The sequence below is a fragment of the Peromyscus eremicus genome, chromosome 4 (assembly GCF_949786415.1).
Source record: "Peromyscus eremicus chromosome 4, PerEre_H2_v1, whole genome shotgun sequence".
Lineage (NCBI taxonomy): Eukaryota > Metazoa > Chordata > Mammalia > Rodentia > Cricetidae > Peromyscus > Peromyscus eremicus.
Genome location: NC_081419.1, coordinates 110,787,486 through 110,805,178, shown reverse-complemented (window position 1 = coordinate 110,805,178; position 17,693 = coordinate 110,787,486). Strand labels below are relative to the sequence as shown.

Genomic DNA, 17,693 nt, shown 5'->3' with positions numbered 1-17,693 from the left:
TTTCTAACACGTTTACTAGAGCATCCTGCTCATCACCATGTATGTTATGTATGAGTTTTTGGGATTTCTCCTGCCCACTTCCCATGTCACAACAGGTACACTAGAATGATAGATGTGCACTGCTACATCTGATTTTCACAAAGCACCTGGGCATCTGAACTCACTTGAGTGGCAAGAGCCACTTCTGAGCCACTCTATACTCTAATTTTATTCTTATGAAGATAAAATCATTTATTCTGAGAGACTCCAGGTCAGAGGATAGAGGCAGAATTATACAGAGACTGTGTTTTGTTTTCTCTGAAACATAAATCTCTAAGATTCAACTTGTAGATGAAAGAAAAAAATGACGCAGAGAATCTCAGTGCTTATCACTTTGCTGACTTGGGCTGTGCATCAGTATGGACATCAGTGATAACCTGTCTGCCCCTTAATCCTGAGAACTCCAAAGAGATTCAAAGGGAACTGCTTTTTTCAGGGTGATTCTTAATACACGCGTATGTTGATGTCATAGGTTTGGTAGGGGCATTGAAACAGGTGCTTTCAGAGCAGAAAAATGTGTATCTGGTGCTTTCCATTGAATGGGTAGGAAAGGGAGGGCAGGAGCTGGCTCACAAAGCACTTTGACACATTTCCAAAGGCCAACTTGAAGGTTAAGAAGACACTCTATTGCAAACAGCAGGCATCTTACTGTAAGTAGAAGGCGCTAATTACAGAATCTTCCTACTAGTTATAGTAATAAGCCAAACACTGGAGGGTTAAACTCCTTTTCCCATGGCAGCTCCCAAAGTACACTGGCCCATTATGACTTTCTTCTTTTGTTCACTTTGTTTTGCTTAAAACCTTGATCCATATATAGCCTAAGCTGGCTTTGAGCATTCAGGCCTCCTGAATGCTGGGATTGCAGTCTTATACCATTATGCCTGACTCCGCTAAAATACATATTAGCCTGAGCTGGAGAAAATTTAAAAATTAAGAGAAAACCTCCTACCATTTACATTTCATTTAAATTATCATCAACACTGAACAAATTCCTGTAATGTAATCATTTCCAGTCCTAATACACAGGGGAATCACCCGAGCTTTACAAATCATAGATGCTTGTGTCAATGTCAAGAGGTTTGGATTCAATTGCTGTGTACTGAATATAGGCACTAGTTCCTCCATCTTTCCTCCTTCCCTTTCTTTCTTCTGTATCCCCTAGTTGATACTAATACAGGCACTGACTTGAAAATCATTTAGAGGCAGAATTAGAATTGTCATCTGTAAGGCTACAGGTGCAAATCTAGACTCTATGCCTTATGAAGCACAGTTGAATCACAGCAGTATTGGTTGGCCAACAACTACAGTGACTTGAAGGTAGACAATATTGAGGATGTATACTCTCTCCTATGCTGAGTCCTGGTATAACAGTCTAAACCAGTGGTTCTCAACCTTCCTAATGCTGTGACCCTTTAATACAGTTCCTCATGTTGTGGTGATCCCCAACCGTAAAATCATTTTCATTGCTACCTCATAACCACAATTTTGCTACTGTTATAAATCAAAATGTAAATTTTTTGGAGAGAGAGGTTTGCCAAAGGAGTTGCTACCCACAGGTTGAGAACTACTGATCTATATATATCCAGTCTAAATATATGTATATGTATTTAGACTTTATATATATAAGTTTATGCTTTGACAAAATTAAGCTGTTTTGGTTAAGACAAAGGGATGATAATGTGAAATGAGCTGGGAATAGGGGTCCAAAAATATAAGGACTATAATCTTTCCCTTTTCATTGAAAATATCTGGCTGTTTTTCTGCTTGGTGGTTTCCTCAGAGCCAAGGTATCGGCTGACTTACGTAACTTGAGTGCTTGCTCTGACTTCCAATGGGCTTTGGCCTGATGGAGACTGGAGGACAAGGGAAGCAGGGTTTAGGGCATTTCCTTCCCTTTCTATGCTAGCCAACTCTGCCTATGACCACATTTCACTACCATAATGCCCCTTTGTAGTCATAATTGTTAGGTTCTGGTAACAGTTATTGCTCCTATCTCCTGAAGACTGAGTGGTAACAGCCTTCTGCTACTACTAGACTATAAATGCTACATCACTCATGCTGTTGAACATGCCTCTGCAACCTGTGATGATATTTCATTTGTGTTCTAACAAATAAAACTCATCTGGGGCTCAGAGGACAGAGCCAGCCACTAGATTAGACATAGTGGCCAGACAGTGGTGGCACACACCTTTAATCCCATCACTCAGGAGGCAGAGATTTGTCTGAATCTCTGGAAGTTCAAGGCCGCACTGGGAACAGATCCAGGCATAGTGGCACAGACCTTTAATTCCAGGACTTGAAATCTCATGCAATTGCTTGGGAAGGACACATGCCTTTAATCCCAGGAAATGATGGTAGGAAGTAGAAAAGTATATAAGGCACGAGGACCAGGAACTAGAGACTTTTTAGCTTTTAGGCTTTTTAGCAGCAGTTCAGCTGAGATCCTCTCTGGATGAGGACTCAGAGGCTTTCAGTCTGAGGATTCGTGGAAACAGGATTGACCGAGGTGTTGGCTAGGTGAGGTTGGCTGTGGCTTGTTCGGTTTCTCTAATCTTACAGCTTTCACCTCAATGTCTGGCTCCAGATTTTTTTTTTATTATTATTAATAAGACCTTTTAAGATTTGTGTTACAGTAACTCTCTTTAATAAGCTTGGCTAAAATAAACCCATGCCGTGTAATGCCTTTCCACAACCACTCTGATTCTGGATGTGGTCATGGGATTTGATTTGCCTAGAGATGCTCTGGCAAATAGCACCCAAAGCATAATTTGGAAAGACATTTTGCCTTGGGTCTTGTCCATTTGACACACTACCATAACCATGAAGAAACCTAAGCTCTTTGTTGGAAGACCTCATGGAGGTGGATGGAAGACCTCACAGAGGTGGACAGAAGTGCATCTAGTGAAATCCCAGCCAAAAACCAGATAAGTGAGTGAGGCTATCATGAATCTAGTCCTAGCCCCTTGAGGGAGCTAAAAAAATTTTTTTTAATGGAAGAAGATAAAATAGTTCAGTGCTGGTTATCCATCAGCAAAGAACTACAGGGAACTCACCTGCGGATGAAGCCACCACTGATGGCCATCTGCTCCCGTTCATCCACCACACGAGCAGGCTGGCTGGCCACTACTCCATCCTGATTATTGCCCCAGGCTTTTTTGTAAGCATCACTGGATTTAAGCCTATGCAAAAAATTGGGTGAGTGACAGAGCACAGGGTGGAGCAGAAAGCTCTCAGAAATACCAATTCTTTAAGCAAAGAACCGAACCAAGCGAATGAGTTTTAAATTGAGGCATTAGAGAATACCGATATATCATAATCTGGACCCAAACAGTTGGCCACCACCATGCCTCAGCTATTCAGCATTTTATTTTTAATTGATCCAATTGCAATGGTCAAGAATAATCTTTGGTTTGTTTCATGGTTTAATTGGATTTAAGATAAGGCTTAAGATAGCTGGAGAAGATTCAGTTCTATTTCAGTGACATGGTTATATTTTGAGACACAAAACACAGAAAAAACATACTGGCAGACAAACACAAAACAAGACTGCCAAGTAGAGGGTGTACATCACACCACAGTAACACAGAATTATGAAGAAAAACATACTTGACCAAGTTTTTAACACATTATCATGCAACGATGTCCACTTAATATATTTCCCCCAATGAATGTAGAAACTATATTTCCATTGCCTCATGAAAGACACAAAGGATTGGTGGTTGGCCAAGGGTGATGGTCTTTGGGTTGCCTCTATAGTGGTTTGAAATTGATAATATATCGGTACTTCCAAACAAACCATACATCCAGTGTTGATGTACAAACCTTTGTCCACAGAGACAAAAAGTAAAAGAAGCATAGTGAAATGAATGCAGGAAAATAGAAGAGAGAACAAGCCATCTAGCACCAAAGAGGAACCCCACCCCCACCCCACCCTGTGTCTTCTTCATGCACCAGCTACAGGCATGAGTAGAAAGTGAAGCATTCTCATTTAAGCCAAACTACTCCAGAAGTTGACCATTCTCGAAAAAGGCACTAGCAGGACAGTAATAGCCTTCGTGACGATTTGAAACGCAGTTCATTAGCTTCTTGGGTGGGCCAAAGGGCAGGGTAGTGTGCATTCAGATTCCTACTTTAAACTAGCCTGTGTTATGACAGGGGAGAGTGGTCTGGAACTAGTGTGGTCTCCATGGGCTACATTTCACTGACCTGCCTTGGAACAAAACTTAAAATCCAGGCATACCTGTTGTGCCCAATAGAAACATATAGAGCATATTTTGGTGGGTATGTTGTAATTTAAGGCAATCAAAGATGTTTCTAGGTTCTTTGCATAGTAGAAACCACATGCTTTTGAGTCCAAGAACAACATGTATCCTTTGGTCCCATTTCACAGTTTTTATTCTAAGGCATCAAGATTTAATTCCCTTTCCCCCTTTTTTCTCTCACTAGAGGGCTAAAGCCATCTCTTAAACTGGCTTTAATCCTTGCAGATTGAGGACCAGGAAACCATGGTGACAAACTGGGAAATGCACCAGTGAGATTTCAGCAGCTCCTCCAATTGACTTTCACAACCTACTGCACCCAAGGGCATTGGTTCACTCCATGAATGGTACAAGGTCACCAAACAAATTTTCATAGCTGAGAGAGTTTGTGTCTCCACCCCACCTCCCATTCTCTCTCTTTTTGGCTGTAAGAAGCTGTTTGGACTTTGTGATGTTTTCTGCTATGTAAAATGTCTGGTATACCATCTTTGGCAAAGTCAAAGGAAAGGGAAATATGCGTTTCCAAAGAGAAGGCAAACCACTGCACCCACAACGCTGCACAGACTCACATCACGGCCGTACATCTACCATAGTCCTTCGAAACATGCCGAGACAGGGCAAAGCCCCCAGAGAGTCCAGGGCACCACCAGCCACTGCGTTGTGACACATGGTTTTTAAAGCGTTATTTACACACATTGGGGAACACTTCACTCAAGCTTTGAAGCTCAATTAGGGTCTCTTTAGAATCAAGGAGTCAGGGACCACTTATCTATGGATTTAGTCAGGGTCATGTTTCTTCAGAAACCTGAGGATCCACCTCAAAGAGCCCTACTTCCACCCTTTCTTCACACGCAATTGATGAAGGGGGTGGGGGTGGGTATCTGCTGGAATTCACTCCAAATGTGAGGCAGCTTAGCTCTGAAAGGGGCTTACAGTCAAATCTTGACTAACTGGAATGCTTGTCTGTGAGTCATTTGGGAGAACTCTATGGTTTTACTAATGAACAGTAGATACTGCAGGAAAATTGTGTTTTAAGGGTAATTAGTAAATATCTTTCTCAAATTTTTGAGCTAATTTTCTGTTCACGAGTCTTTGGGTATGAGCACAATCAAGTCTTCCACAGCTATGGCTTATATTTATGTGTCTGATGACCTTTTAAAATCTGCTCTAACTTATCACTTATTTATTTCTTCATAGGCAGAGGCTGTAGAATAGAGACTATGTGAGACATGGCAAATTATCTAGATGTCCTGAAAAACAATACATTTCAAATATTGGATGACTGCCTCCTTCCAATACCCCTGCCCCACTTTTCTTTTGGCTAAAAACAGAAAGGGGGCAAAAGTATTGTGCAGCTGAAGGTTACAGTTAGCTGAATTCCAGTTAGCCAGGCTTTACCGTAGAGCATCCTTTTTTTTTTTTTCTAAAAAAAAAACCATGCTTTTTATTTATTGGTAAAATGAGCCCCTCCCCCTCCTAAACAGGAAGTGGGATATTTCAAATCAGCCTCAAAGTTTAAAGGATGTGAATGGTCATATAATCTACTCAAAATGACATCAATTTCTATTCTAAAAGCTAGGATCAGGAGAGCTTTTGGGTAAACGTCTTCTTTTAAGAGGGAAAGGGGGAGGGGGGAGGGAGATCAGGTACCGCGTTTAATTTTCCAAATGCATGTTGGGCAATCCACTCATGCATTTCCCCCCACTGCTAGCCAAATGAGACTATCTTCTAGAACCCTCGAGTTTTTGGGTTCTTTCTGTTGCAAACCTTTATAACCACATGTCACATTTCTGCTACATTCCAAAAAAAGCGTTGCGGAACCTTGAGAACAGTTAAATGTTTTGTGATGTCGTGCATGCAAAATCTACACATTTCAACATTTCAGCCAGTGTACGGGCAGATCTTCCAAGAGGAAGAGTTGGAGGAGTTGAGTCCAATTTGGGATGGGTACTACTTCTTACTGAAGAGGATACCTTTGCACTGGGTGAGGCTATAGTACCTCATGACCAACTGCAGGAGTTTGTGGGCAGTCGAGAGGGAATCTGCCACATGCTCCAACTTGCAGAGGCTTATCTGGGCCAAATTAGCCTGTCTCTTTTACTTCTGAGAAAGAAAAAAAATCAAACCTTGATACATGCATTTCTAATCTTCCACATTTATCCAAAGTCTTTTCTAAATCTACCATTTTCTTTCTTGGGACTGAGGAAAACAATGTGTCCTGAATGTCTCTGTCTCAAAAGTACACTTTCTGGAAAATGTTGAAATGTTCATCAATAAAAATTGCTGACAGTGAGGCTTCCACTGTAGTATGCCTGATTTTTAATGCATCAACAGTAACTCCCACTAGTATTATCTATGCTATGAGATGAATGCATTGGAGACGGTATTGATCTGTTCTGCATGCCACATGCTCATCCTGCCTATGAGCCTGCAGGAATGAGCTAGTCAAGGCTTGGAGATGAGCCTTGGGAAAACCAAAGCTTCAGGCAGGCAGGCAGCACCTACTTGTTACAGGGACACACACAAAGCCCGCAGAATTTTCCTAGGTCCGTCAAATTCTTTTCTGCTTCTTTCATGTCCTTATTGATTTGGTCCATCCCTTCCTCAATGCGTTCCAGTTGTTCTGATTAAACACAAGTATTTTATCCCCACAGAATGAAGCAGATGGAAAAGGACAAAGAAAAAAAAGACAAAACTTCAGACATTCACTTTGACATTAAAAAAGAAAAACAAAAAAAGAAAAGAAAAGAAAGAAAGAAAACTGGACGCCACAGATTAGAGCTGGTACCCAGTACCTACTTGTTACAAGGACATATGAAAAGGCCACAGCATTTCCCTAAATCTTTTAAATTTTTCTCGGCCTCCTTCATGTCTTGGTTGATATGGTTCATGCCTTCTTCGACACGATCGAGTTGTTCTGGTTAGGACAAAGGGATGATAGTGTGGAATGAATTTTTTTTGGGTTTCCAACAGAACATGAGAAATGACTATGTGAAACAGAATTAGAGAGAAAGAGAGGGAGAGAGACAGCAGAGAGAGAGAGAGAGAGAGAGAGAGAGAGAGAGAATTGAGATTACAATGCATTATCCAAGAGGATGCATTGCTGTAGACGGCTGCTGCTGCCCTAAGTAGACATGGTGGAAGGAAATGAACAAGAACGATGCTCAAAATAGTTTGCAGTTCAGACATGATGGGATGGGATCAGAAGGTCTGTTTGATTTTGTGTATCCAGGGAAACAGCAGTGTATTGACTCAGACACCAGTGAAACCCAAGAGAAAGAAAAACAGGTTGTTAATTTATGTTTAAGGGGCTCCTATTCAATGCTTCCAGAAAGATTATCTGCTCCAATTTCAAAATATCTATGTCTTTTGGTTTTTAAGTATCCCTGACCAGATAAAAGGAGAAAACAGAATGTATTTTCTTCTTTATGGCAAACAACAGAACAGTAAGCAGGAACAGACATGGCTATGAGTTTCTGTTCTTCCCCCAGCAGTGGCTGCACAGCCAAAGGTGGCCAGCGGTCTGTTCTTGGTTTTCCTTGTTTAATTCCCAGAAGCTGGAAAAGAAGGCAACATCAGCACAGCAATACTGTAAGTACCAAAACAGGTCAATTCATTTCTTACCATATGAGAGTGACTTACTACAAGAACTGGGGGAGAAGACATCTTGTTCTCCTGCCCTGGTTCCCTAGGGTCTACCATGTGGACCTGCTAGCTACTGACCTGGTCAGAGAACAAGAAGCATGTATGTCTCGTTGGAGGAGGAGCAATGGATTGCCACACAAAAATGGCACTGGGCCATTGCTACAAGGAAAGCTGACCTCAGTGCATCTGAAACACAGCTCAATACTCATAAAAATGAATCAGTTCTAGGTTGCCAGGGTTACATAAACCAAATGGATTAATTTCTCAAAAGTGTCACCGCATTAGGGTGACTGCAAGTTTAATGAAGGGGATTTGTCAAGTAGCTTTTAAGACCATTAAAGGAGAAGTGCAATATGATGTCTTGGAGGAGAAGTGCAATATGATGCTTTGGCTGTCTAACTATAACACCCAGTTACAACCCTACTCCTCTTTCTGTCTGTATTTCCATACATGCATTGATGAGTGCGCCTCTAGAAGTAAAGGCATGCCTAGGGTAAAACCGATAAGCGCCTGAAGGCCTAAACAATCACCTGAAAACCACTTCACATACACATATGATGTGGAAATTGTCACTGTAGGACCTAAACGAGGCTCACTAGTGACCCAAGAAAGGACAGCAGGATTCTGGATAGTAAAAGATCACTCTTGCTCTCTTCAGTAAGGCTAGAGAAGAAGTTGTCACTGCTGAGGTCTCTGCTGCCTCTGCTATGTTTTTCAGAAGCTGATGAAAACACAGCAGTGCTTATTCAGGATGGGAGACAGCGGTGCCGTTCTTCTGTGATGGAGAGACAGCGGTGCCGTTCTTCTGTGATGGAGAGACAGCAGTGCCGTTCTTCTGTGATGGAGAGACAGCAGTGCCGTTCTTCTGTGATGGAGAGACAGCAGTGCCGTTCTTCTGTGATGGAGAGACAGCGGTGCCGTTCTTCCGTCGGGTGCACAGAGACAGGGATGTCCTGGAAATCTCTATGAGCAAGGAGAATTTTTTCCCTTCCTTCTTCCTCATATTTGAGGGAACGTTCCTTTCTCTTGCCTTCTTCCCTTCCTGGTTGGTTGGACTTTTTGACACAGGATCCTCCTATGTGGCCCAGCATCCTAAGGACGTGATTGTAAGCACACCCATGCCAAACTCGATTTTTTTTTAAACTAATGACTTAACTCCAGTTTCCTTTTAAGAACATAATAAATCAGTTTGTGAATCAAATTTAATCAAATGTAAGGGAAAGGACACAGTGTTTCCCTAAAACTTTAAAATTTTTTCTTGGCCTCCTACAGGTCTTGGTTGACATGGTTCATGCCTTTATCAGAATGTCATTAAACAAAGAACCATCATGCATGCAAATAGAAATAAGGATGGTGGTTCAAATCAGAGAATTGTTGATAGCTTGATGAGTGCTGTAGTAAGATAGATTTAAGGAGGTTCCTGGGCTCAAAGGGCAAACTCACTGCAGGGCACAAACAGTGGCAACAACGCACATCCAGAAGGGGTGCATTTGCAGGTGCTTGGACTTCCGGATGCATTTCTCTTAAGTTGGAAAACAATTACTACTTTTTTGTTTTTGCAAAAATCATGACTCTCTGAAAGATTTCAGAAGCCTTATTCCTGGTGCCCCTAGAGAATAGTGGGTAATGTATATATGTGAACTGACCCCTAAGTGTTGGACCTATGAGTTAGGTAATTGAAAGATAAAAATGAGCACATCTATAGTCACACTTCTGAAAGCTTCATTCTGCCATGGATTTCCAGCTTTGTTGGTGAAGGTTTGACTGAAAGAGAAAAATTTGATGCCGAATTTGATTTAAAAAAAAAAGCCTAGAACTATTTCATCTGGGTATTCTAGCTACAATATCAACTTCACTGTGCTGAGTTGTGTTTGTGGACATGTTTGACACATTAACACTTGGTTGCCTTAGAATAATTTCTGTGAGGCACTTCTCAAGAAGTTCATGAGGACATCCATGTCTTCATTTCATTCCCATATAGAGCTCCATCTGTGAGGTTCTCACAGCATAATAGCACAGGGTTGACTATGTCTTCTCTCCTTAAGCTTTTATGTTTCTTCTTGGAGATTGAGATGTGAACATTTTTTTTTTTAATCACAGGGATCTTTCGGTCTTCTAGTAGACAGCACTGCATGTTTTTAGCAGAGATTGAAACACTTTTTGTTTGCCGTATTTGAGTGACTAATTGTCGCTGATAGATTCACTAGTAGAAGACACATTCTTAGGGATTTGTTTAGACATCTTTTCTACCAGCATCATCTAAGTAGAGGAATATAGACCCTTAGAATACTTGGCCTGGTCCTAAAGTAAAACATATTAAATGTTTTACCTGGTATGCAAGCCTTCATACTAATACCCAGTCAAAAGACACTGCCTGTATGATTCCCACTTTCCTAAGCATTGGTGAACACTATGAAATTCATTGAAACAAAGTGAAATAACCACATATCCACAATGGCTACCACACTGAACAGCCTGAACCATTCTGAACTGAGGTTGGTGACTAAACATTAGCAAGGGGGTGGGGTATTTTGTCAAACACTGCTTTGTAGTGCCATTAACTTTAAGATGCTTGGATGGTACTCTAGATTGGACTTGATTTTGTGTTTTTTTTCTTTCTACCAGCAGTGGTTAGAGATTTTACTATTTAATTTAGAGCTCATCACAGGTATGTTTTCAGAGAGCCTGGACTGAGTCATCAAAACAAACAACCCAGAAAAGACTAAAAAAAGAAACAAGAGAAATGGAAATGAAAGGTTAGATTATCCATGTTAATACAGAACCATTCAGAGGATTTTCCTGGGAGACATCACTTTTAGGGGAACAAAAGTCCCAGGGCTCTGTATGTCTCCAGAGCTGTCTGTCATTCCTGGTGCTCCTTGGTGTCCCCTGATACCTGGGTCTAAAACAAGAATCCTATAAGGAACTTCGCAGTTCAATTGTTCAGTTGGACAACCTGCAGAAGTCTGGCCTGCCTCCACAGTAGGTACAAAGGTTCTCTAAGAGGGTGGTTGTTGCTTGTGATCTCTTGAGCAGCTGCGAGGTAGAAATAGTTAATACTCTGGATGTCAGGCATAGACAAAATTAGTACAGCATAAACTGAAGAGAAATCAAAAAGCAGTTACTGATCTAAACAAGTAAACATTGCACAAACAATTAAATATGTTTATTAAGAGGCAAGGCGGATAGTGGGGGGTACACTCATCCATCACTTGCAAAGGCCCTAAATTACTAGTAAAAATGGAATATGTGTCCCTTAAAACAAGCCCCAGATCACCCACTTTTGGAGAGTTACAATTGCAGTTTTTATTTTTTTTGTCAGTGTGAGCTGTTCATTACACATCTGCTATAACACAAGCTCTCATGGGAAGTATGCTTACCAGAGGACTCCAAAATGTTTCATCTGAAAACATTCACTATCCTGTGGGGGGAAAAAAATCTGTTCTCTGTTTTTGAGATAATAGTATCTAGATGCTTGTGGGAATTATCCTATTTAAGAATTATGAATTTCTGCATATGTATGGGGGTTTTAGCAATTGTAACTCTAGATTTTCTTCATCAAAGTACGAAGATATTTACACTTCAGGTAAGCAGGCTGTTCATTTTCTACCTCTCTTCTTCTCTTTTCATTTGCAATGCTGGGGCCTGACATAAGGACCTCACTGTAGCTCTACAATGGAACTACACCCCCAGCCTTTCTCTCTCAGGGCACCTTGTCTCTGTCTACTGTTTTCCGTGTCATGTCTTTATGTCAGTACCTTACAGAGAAGGGAGAAGCCAGTATCCCAAGTCTTCCCGCTGCTGTAAAACTTCCCACACTGGACTACGAACTGAAAGAGTGCTTTGTCACTCTTCTGCGGGGGCACCTTCTGTTTCACGACCTTCCAAGCAATGACTTGCTGCACCCCACATTTCAGAGTTGAGACGTTGCCACATAGATCAAACCAGCAAGTAATTGCAACAAATATCAAGACGGACCCTGTTGGAATACCTTTAGAACAGAACTCAACTAGACTCTGAATTTTAGAGATTTCAACAAACTAATTTGAACGGTGGGAGAAAAGTGATGGAGTTGGTATACAATTGTTTTTTTCCCTCCTATTTTTACAATTATTTAATGTATATTTTCTTAAAAGTTTAACACCAATAAATATTATAAAAACAAAAGCCCCTTTATGACAGCAAAGGGAGGAACCTGTTAGAGAAGTAGGGTGTAGCTTTGCATCTGTGAGTTGCACGGCATTCATACTAAGGTCATGCTTTCTCAAGATGCTACAAGTTAATATCTAGGCATGGTGGGCTGCCAGGTTTGTAGCATTTCTGCCCAATATGGTCTTCTCTTCTCTACTTGTATGTGGTGATCTTAGCTCCCAGGCTTCCCACTAACCTAGCTGAGACCTTCTCAGAACAGTTCTTCAGTCTGGTGGTCCTCTCACTCTGTCCTTTTCTTTTCAGCTCCTTTTCCAGGTGTTAGAGTCATATTACAGTCTGTAGGCTCTTACTACTATACCCAGCTACCATACATAGGCTCTTACTATCTATGTCCATCCATCATAGCATTCCCTAATAAATCTTAAATGCTTCTAATTGCTTCTCAGAACACTTCAAATGCTATGGCTTTCTCTCTTCTTTTCTTACTCCAACTCTAACTCTCCAGAAGTCATTAAACATTTATGCACTGTATTGACAGCAGAACATCTCTTCATGGCCATATCATAGCTGACTTAGTTAATCTCTCCACTGACAAATATTTAGATCATTCCTAGTCTAATAAAACTACAAGTAAGGCATATTCATTTGTCTACACATAATTGTAAATGTTTAACTGCAATGCAAAGTCCTAGGCATGGAATGTTTTGATCAAAGATAGGTGCACTTCAAAACTGAAGATATTATTATCGAATTGTTCCTTATAACATGTGTATCAGCTCACAGCTCCCCTATGCAAATTAGGGGTTTCTATTTTTCCAACATACTATGGCATTGATTATTATCAATTTTTAAATTTTGTATCAACTTGCTAAAAACTGGCATGCTATTATCACTGATAGTTGAGACAATATTTTACATGTCAACTTGCAAAGTGAAGATTTATATCTTACTCCCATTTTTCTTTTAGTTATTGCCCTTTGATGATATGCATATGTTCTCTATATTTTAGGAAAAGTGTTTTATGCCAGGCTATCATCATGGCAATTTTCCTCTCAGTTTGAAATTTGTGCTTGGAGTTTATCACAGCCTTGCTGGAATGAGTTTTACATTCTTATATTTGCTACTGGAAAAAAATCACAATCATAATTTTTTTCTAATGCCTTTACAAAGTATGAAAATATTCAAATATCTCATTATAATAAGAACTCAAAATGGAAACAGGTAAAGAGCTTGTAGCTAGAATTATGTACATTATCACCATATTGCTAGATATTTTGAGTCAAAAGAAAATATACACTCGCCCTTATAGTTTTTACTTTAGTGTGTAGAGATGATATACTAACATCCAGACTCTCTGAATTTTGTTACTTCTAGCCTTTACAAAAATGCTTTTAAAATATCTTTAATATCATAATTAGTTAAAATTTCTACTTTGGAGACATACCATGAAAAAATAATTTTTAGTTTATAGAGGAATCTCTTAGTGACTTGAAAACTAAAACTTTCAGACATTAAATTTGGTTGGTTGGGAGAAATGCATAACCTCATATACTATATCCCATAACCTGGATATTATTGGAAGAAAACCAAATTTATTGGGAAAATTTGGTGGTAAGAAGAGTAAGAAAATTCTCAACACTGTCTAAAATATTGTCTTTTAGGAAACATACATAGATTTTGCTTTTAAAATCTGTTATCTCAATGTACATAGTAGAGACAAGAGTATCATTATTTCAGTCATGAAGAAGGTCTTGACATCCCCACATTCAATATTTTCAACAGAGGAAGCTGAACTTAATAAAACTCTTACACTTGCATACACATGCAACACATACAGAATGGCCACCTGAGGGTGCACAAAAAAAAATCAAAACTGCAACTTTATTCAGATGAAGGATTGTTCTTACTGAAGAAATCTGAACTTACCTCCTTGTTCATCCAACATAACCAAAGTCCTGATACCAGCATCTTTACTCTATATTCCAATTATGGTAGCAAGGTTGAAAAGGAGTTAGAGAGAGAAAAGAGAAAGAGAAATCAGTAAGGAGACAACTATCCCTTAGTATGGAAAATGAAGAAGGACCAAAGGGAGACAAAGGGAAGATGCATGACAAGAGCATTAAGGGGCTGGGTAGGGACCAAAAGGAACTGGGTAAAAGGTGGACTTTATCAGTGACTCTCAGAGCCATGCAGAGACATGTGCACACCCTCCACAGGGTGGACTTGCATCCTTCAATACAGTAAGTGTGCACTGGAATGCATGTACTTAATACCATACAATCATTTTATGCCTGGAAAGTAAAAATACCTATAGTTTTCCTAACACAGAAAACAACATTTTCACAGTCTTCTAGGTTGCATTTTCTTCTCTGGAAAGTTTGACCAAAAAAATGCCCCTTAATGGCCAGGGGAGGGATGCCCCATGGAAGATACATAAGGATCTTATAGTCCTGGTACTTAGGTTTATCACAGGAGAGTGTGGCTTTACAGAGGCTGAGAAGCACAACTCGAAAGGAAATTAACTCTGATTTTTCTCTGTGGTGAGTAGTTCTTCAAAATCTGGAAGACGGAGTGAGATCAGAAAATATTTTTCTCTGAAATTGACAGTTCTGTACAATGATGCAATGTAAGAAAGTCACTCCTGTCCAGGGTCACTGCAGTTCTTTTGTGCAGCAATCTCCAGAAACACACATCATCTTGCTGTTTTTTATCCACACAAACCAAGACTTACCTAAGTTACTGGAAGGAGAGGATTAGGAGTGGGTGGGGGAAGAGGTGAAGATACTGTCTTATTTGATTTGGGAGTGTCCATGTCTAGGAATCTAACCTGCTCTATTGCATACTACAGGGGGACATACATTGACCAGAGAGATTAGAGGCCACAAAAGGCATCTTGAAGTCTTTCTTAAGTATATTGTGAGTGGACTTCCATCTACCCTAGTCTACATTTTAATTATTCCTTTGCCCAATTCTGCAGGTGGCTTATTCAGGCATATGGATCTGACAGTGCAGAAACATGTTGGAGAACATTTTCTGCTCAAAGATCCTATTCCATGCTGCTGGGGACAGAAGTTGGAGAAAAGTTGGTGACTTTTATCAGCCCAGTTCTTGTCTATTAATACATCATAACATTCTGTGATGTATAGTGAGTATCACTTATTTTTAAAATGCCCTAAAAGTATAATTTTACATTTTTCCAATTAGGTGCTGCATGTTTCAAAACTAGAGCTGATGTAGGTGGAAAGAGCAAGAGTGTTTGACATTGTCCCAATTGGGGAGAACATAAGCAGAAAGTATTGGCCTGGGAGTCAGAAAAGTTGGGTTGTTCTAGAAGGTTGAGTGACTTCCACAGTCTCACTATTTCCCATATTGAAGGTAGAGCAAGAGACACAATGTAAGAGGGTGTGGTTTACAGATTGGTTCATTCACGTCTTTCTATCCTCTTTCCTTCTATCCACTATTATTTAATTTATGTGTTTTTTTACTCACTTCTTCAGTAAATGTGTACAGGATAGCTACTCTGTCCCAGACATTAAGGATAAGGGACAGAAAAATGTATAGCTCTCTCAATTGTATTTCTCAGTGTGAGAAACAACTTGGTCAATGGAATTGGATTCAGTAGATGATTCTAAATTCTAGATCTCTCTTGAAGTCTTACTGTTCCAATCTCAAGTGCTCTATGTATCAGCTCACCCTATGCCCAAATGGGGGCACTAAGAGCTCTCCCACTTCTCATTGTAATAATAAGGATAAAATGAGCTCTGCATAACATAGCCATCTCAAAGTTAATTCAGTTCATGGATACTGAGTGAGAATATATTCCAATTCTGGATTTGATGTGAAGGGAATCTCAGAATTTTTAGGACAAGCTACTACCCTTAGAACATTTTGCTTTATGTGGAATTCTCAAAGAAAAAGAAAATTATGGCAGAGTGAAACTGAAGTGCTGTATATGGGAATCCATACTCTGAAATAGGGCTTCATGCTCATGAGTATCATTGTTTACCATTTCCTGCTATGTGTCTCAAGCAAGTCACTTAAGCACCAAATGTCTCAAAGTCCTCTGAGTTAAAGAGGGAAATCAAAGCCGGGCGGTGGTGGCCCACACCTTTAATCCCAGCACTTGGGAGGCAGAGGCAGGCAGATCTTTGTGAGTTCGAGGCCAGCCTGGTCTACAGAGCGAGATCCAGGAAAGGTGCAAAGCTACACAGAGAAACCCTGTCTCGAAAAACAAAACAAAACAAAACAAAACAAAACAAAACAAAACAGAGGGAAATCAAGGCAGTAGTAAAATGTGGCTTGAAGTGTTAAACTAGCTAACATATATTTGATTACGATGGTGATAATGATGTCACTAGGCTCAATAGCTGGCACATGGTAGGTTCTCAATAGAGGCTTGACCTTAAATTTGGTTCTATTATTTTGATGGTGGATTTATCAAAATGACTGGATTGTTCTTATGAGATCTAGAAGACAGAGGGGCTGGGATGGAAAAAAATACTGCAAAGGAAGCAAATTATTACTCTCTCCAATTTGTGAAAGAGTTGTGTGCTTTAATACTTAGATTGAGGGTGAGAGGAAATGGCTCTAGTTTTACCTGAGTTCAATTCTTCATTTGTGTTTGAATTTGCTGGAGGAAATAGCCCATCTAAAAGGAGTTGGAAATGTTTCTTTTCATTTATTTCTTTTGTGAAATTTATTTTTCTATTTTTATTTTTAAAAGGTATTGATTAATTTATTTAGCCAATAGACTAAGCAAGTGTTTACAGAATACTTTGTTGCTGTCCTTTTGGGGTGCTTTCCCTGAACTCCAAGGCATCTCCCCTAAAGCCTGAACAACTGGGCACTGTCTTGAACTCTGAAGGATGTCACATCTGCTTAATAAAAAGAACTGCCAACTTGATTTGATAAAATTTGGAACTGAAAGTCTCACATTTACAACTGTGGCTTTTTCAGAATTTTTTCCTTTTTATTGCCAAAACATTTTGAAAGATAAGCTGGTCTAGAAAGAGATATGACACTGAGACATTCATGAAATATTAGGCTTTCAGTAACTATTTCATGCAGGGCTCTGTGGTGCTGTCAAACCTGCCTGCCTAAAGCAGTCTGGCCTATTCTGGCTCAAGTTTCATAGCCCAAGACACTGATAGGCAGACTTCATTTCTGCATTTAGCATCAGCAGAATTAACCTTTTTCCTTTCAAATATTTTCTCCTGGAGAACATCCTAATGATTCTCTGTCTAGATTTAATTCTTCTCTCTTTTATGCTCCTAAGGCAGGTATGATCTTGAATTTGGACAGCTATTTACTTGGTTTCCCTGCAGTAAAACAATTTGTATCTTCTCTCCTATTTCCAACATTAGACATATATATTTGTTGAAATGTATCCACCTGAATTAAGTCCCCAGCTCCATGTTGTGAATCAAGTGCCACCAAGCCTATAACCTTTGTACCTGTCTATAATAATTAACTTTTCTGAAACTTCCCCCACTGACCTCTGAGTAACTTTAGATCATCCTTGAAATGCTGATGGTGACTTCTTTTAAAAGTCAGGTCCCCAGCCTCCTCTGTTGTTATACTCTGGAGTTTATTAGGGAT

General features: G+C 39.9%; 1 protein-coding gene across 2 annotated transcripts in view; it reads right to left on the bottom strand.

The window, feature by feature from the left end:
• Snap25 (synaptosome associated protein 25) overlaps positions 1-17,693 on the bottom strand; it is a 78,654-nt gene that overhangs the window by 6,310 nt on the left and 54,651 nt on the right. The window contains exons 4-6 of one of the 2 annotated variants that reach the window (XM_059259604.1): positions 14,022-14,070; positions 7,098-7,215; positions 3,093-3,218 (exon numbers count right to left, since the gene is read on the bottom strand). In XM_059259604.1, the coding sequence (XP_059115587.1) occupies positions 3,093-3,218; positions 7,098-7,215; positions 14,022-14,070 (293 nt within the window). The remainder of the gene's footprint in view (positions 1-3,092; positions 3,219-7,097; positions 7,216-14,021; positions 14,071-17,693) is intronic. The other variant, XM_059259605.1, reaches the window with a different exon arrangement.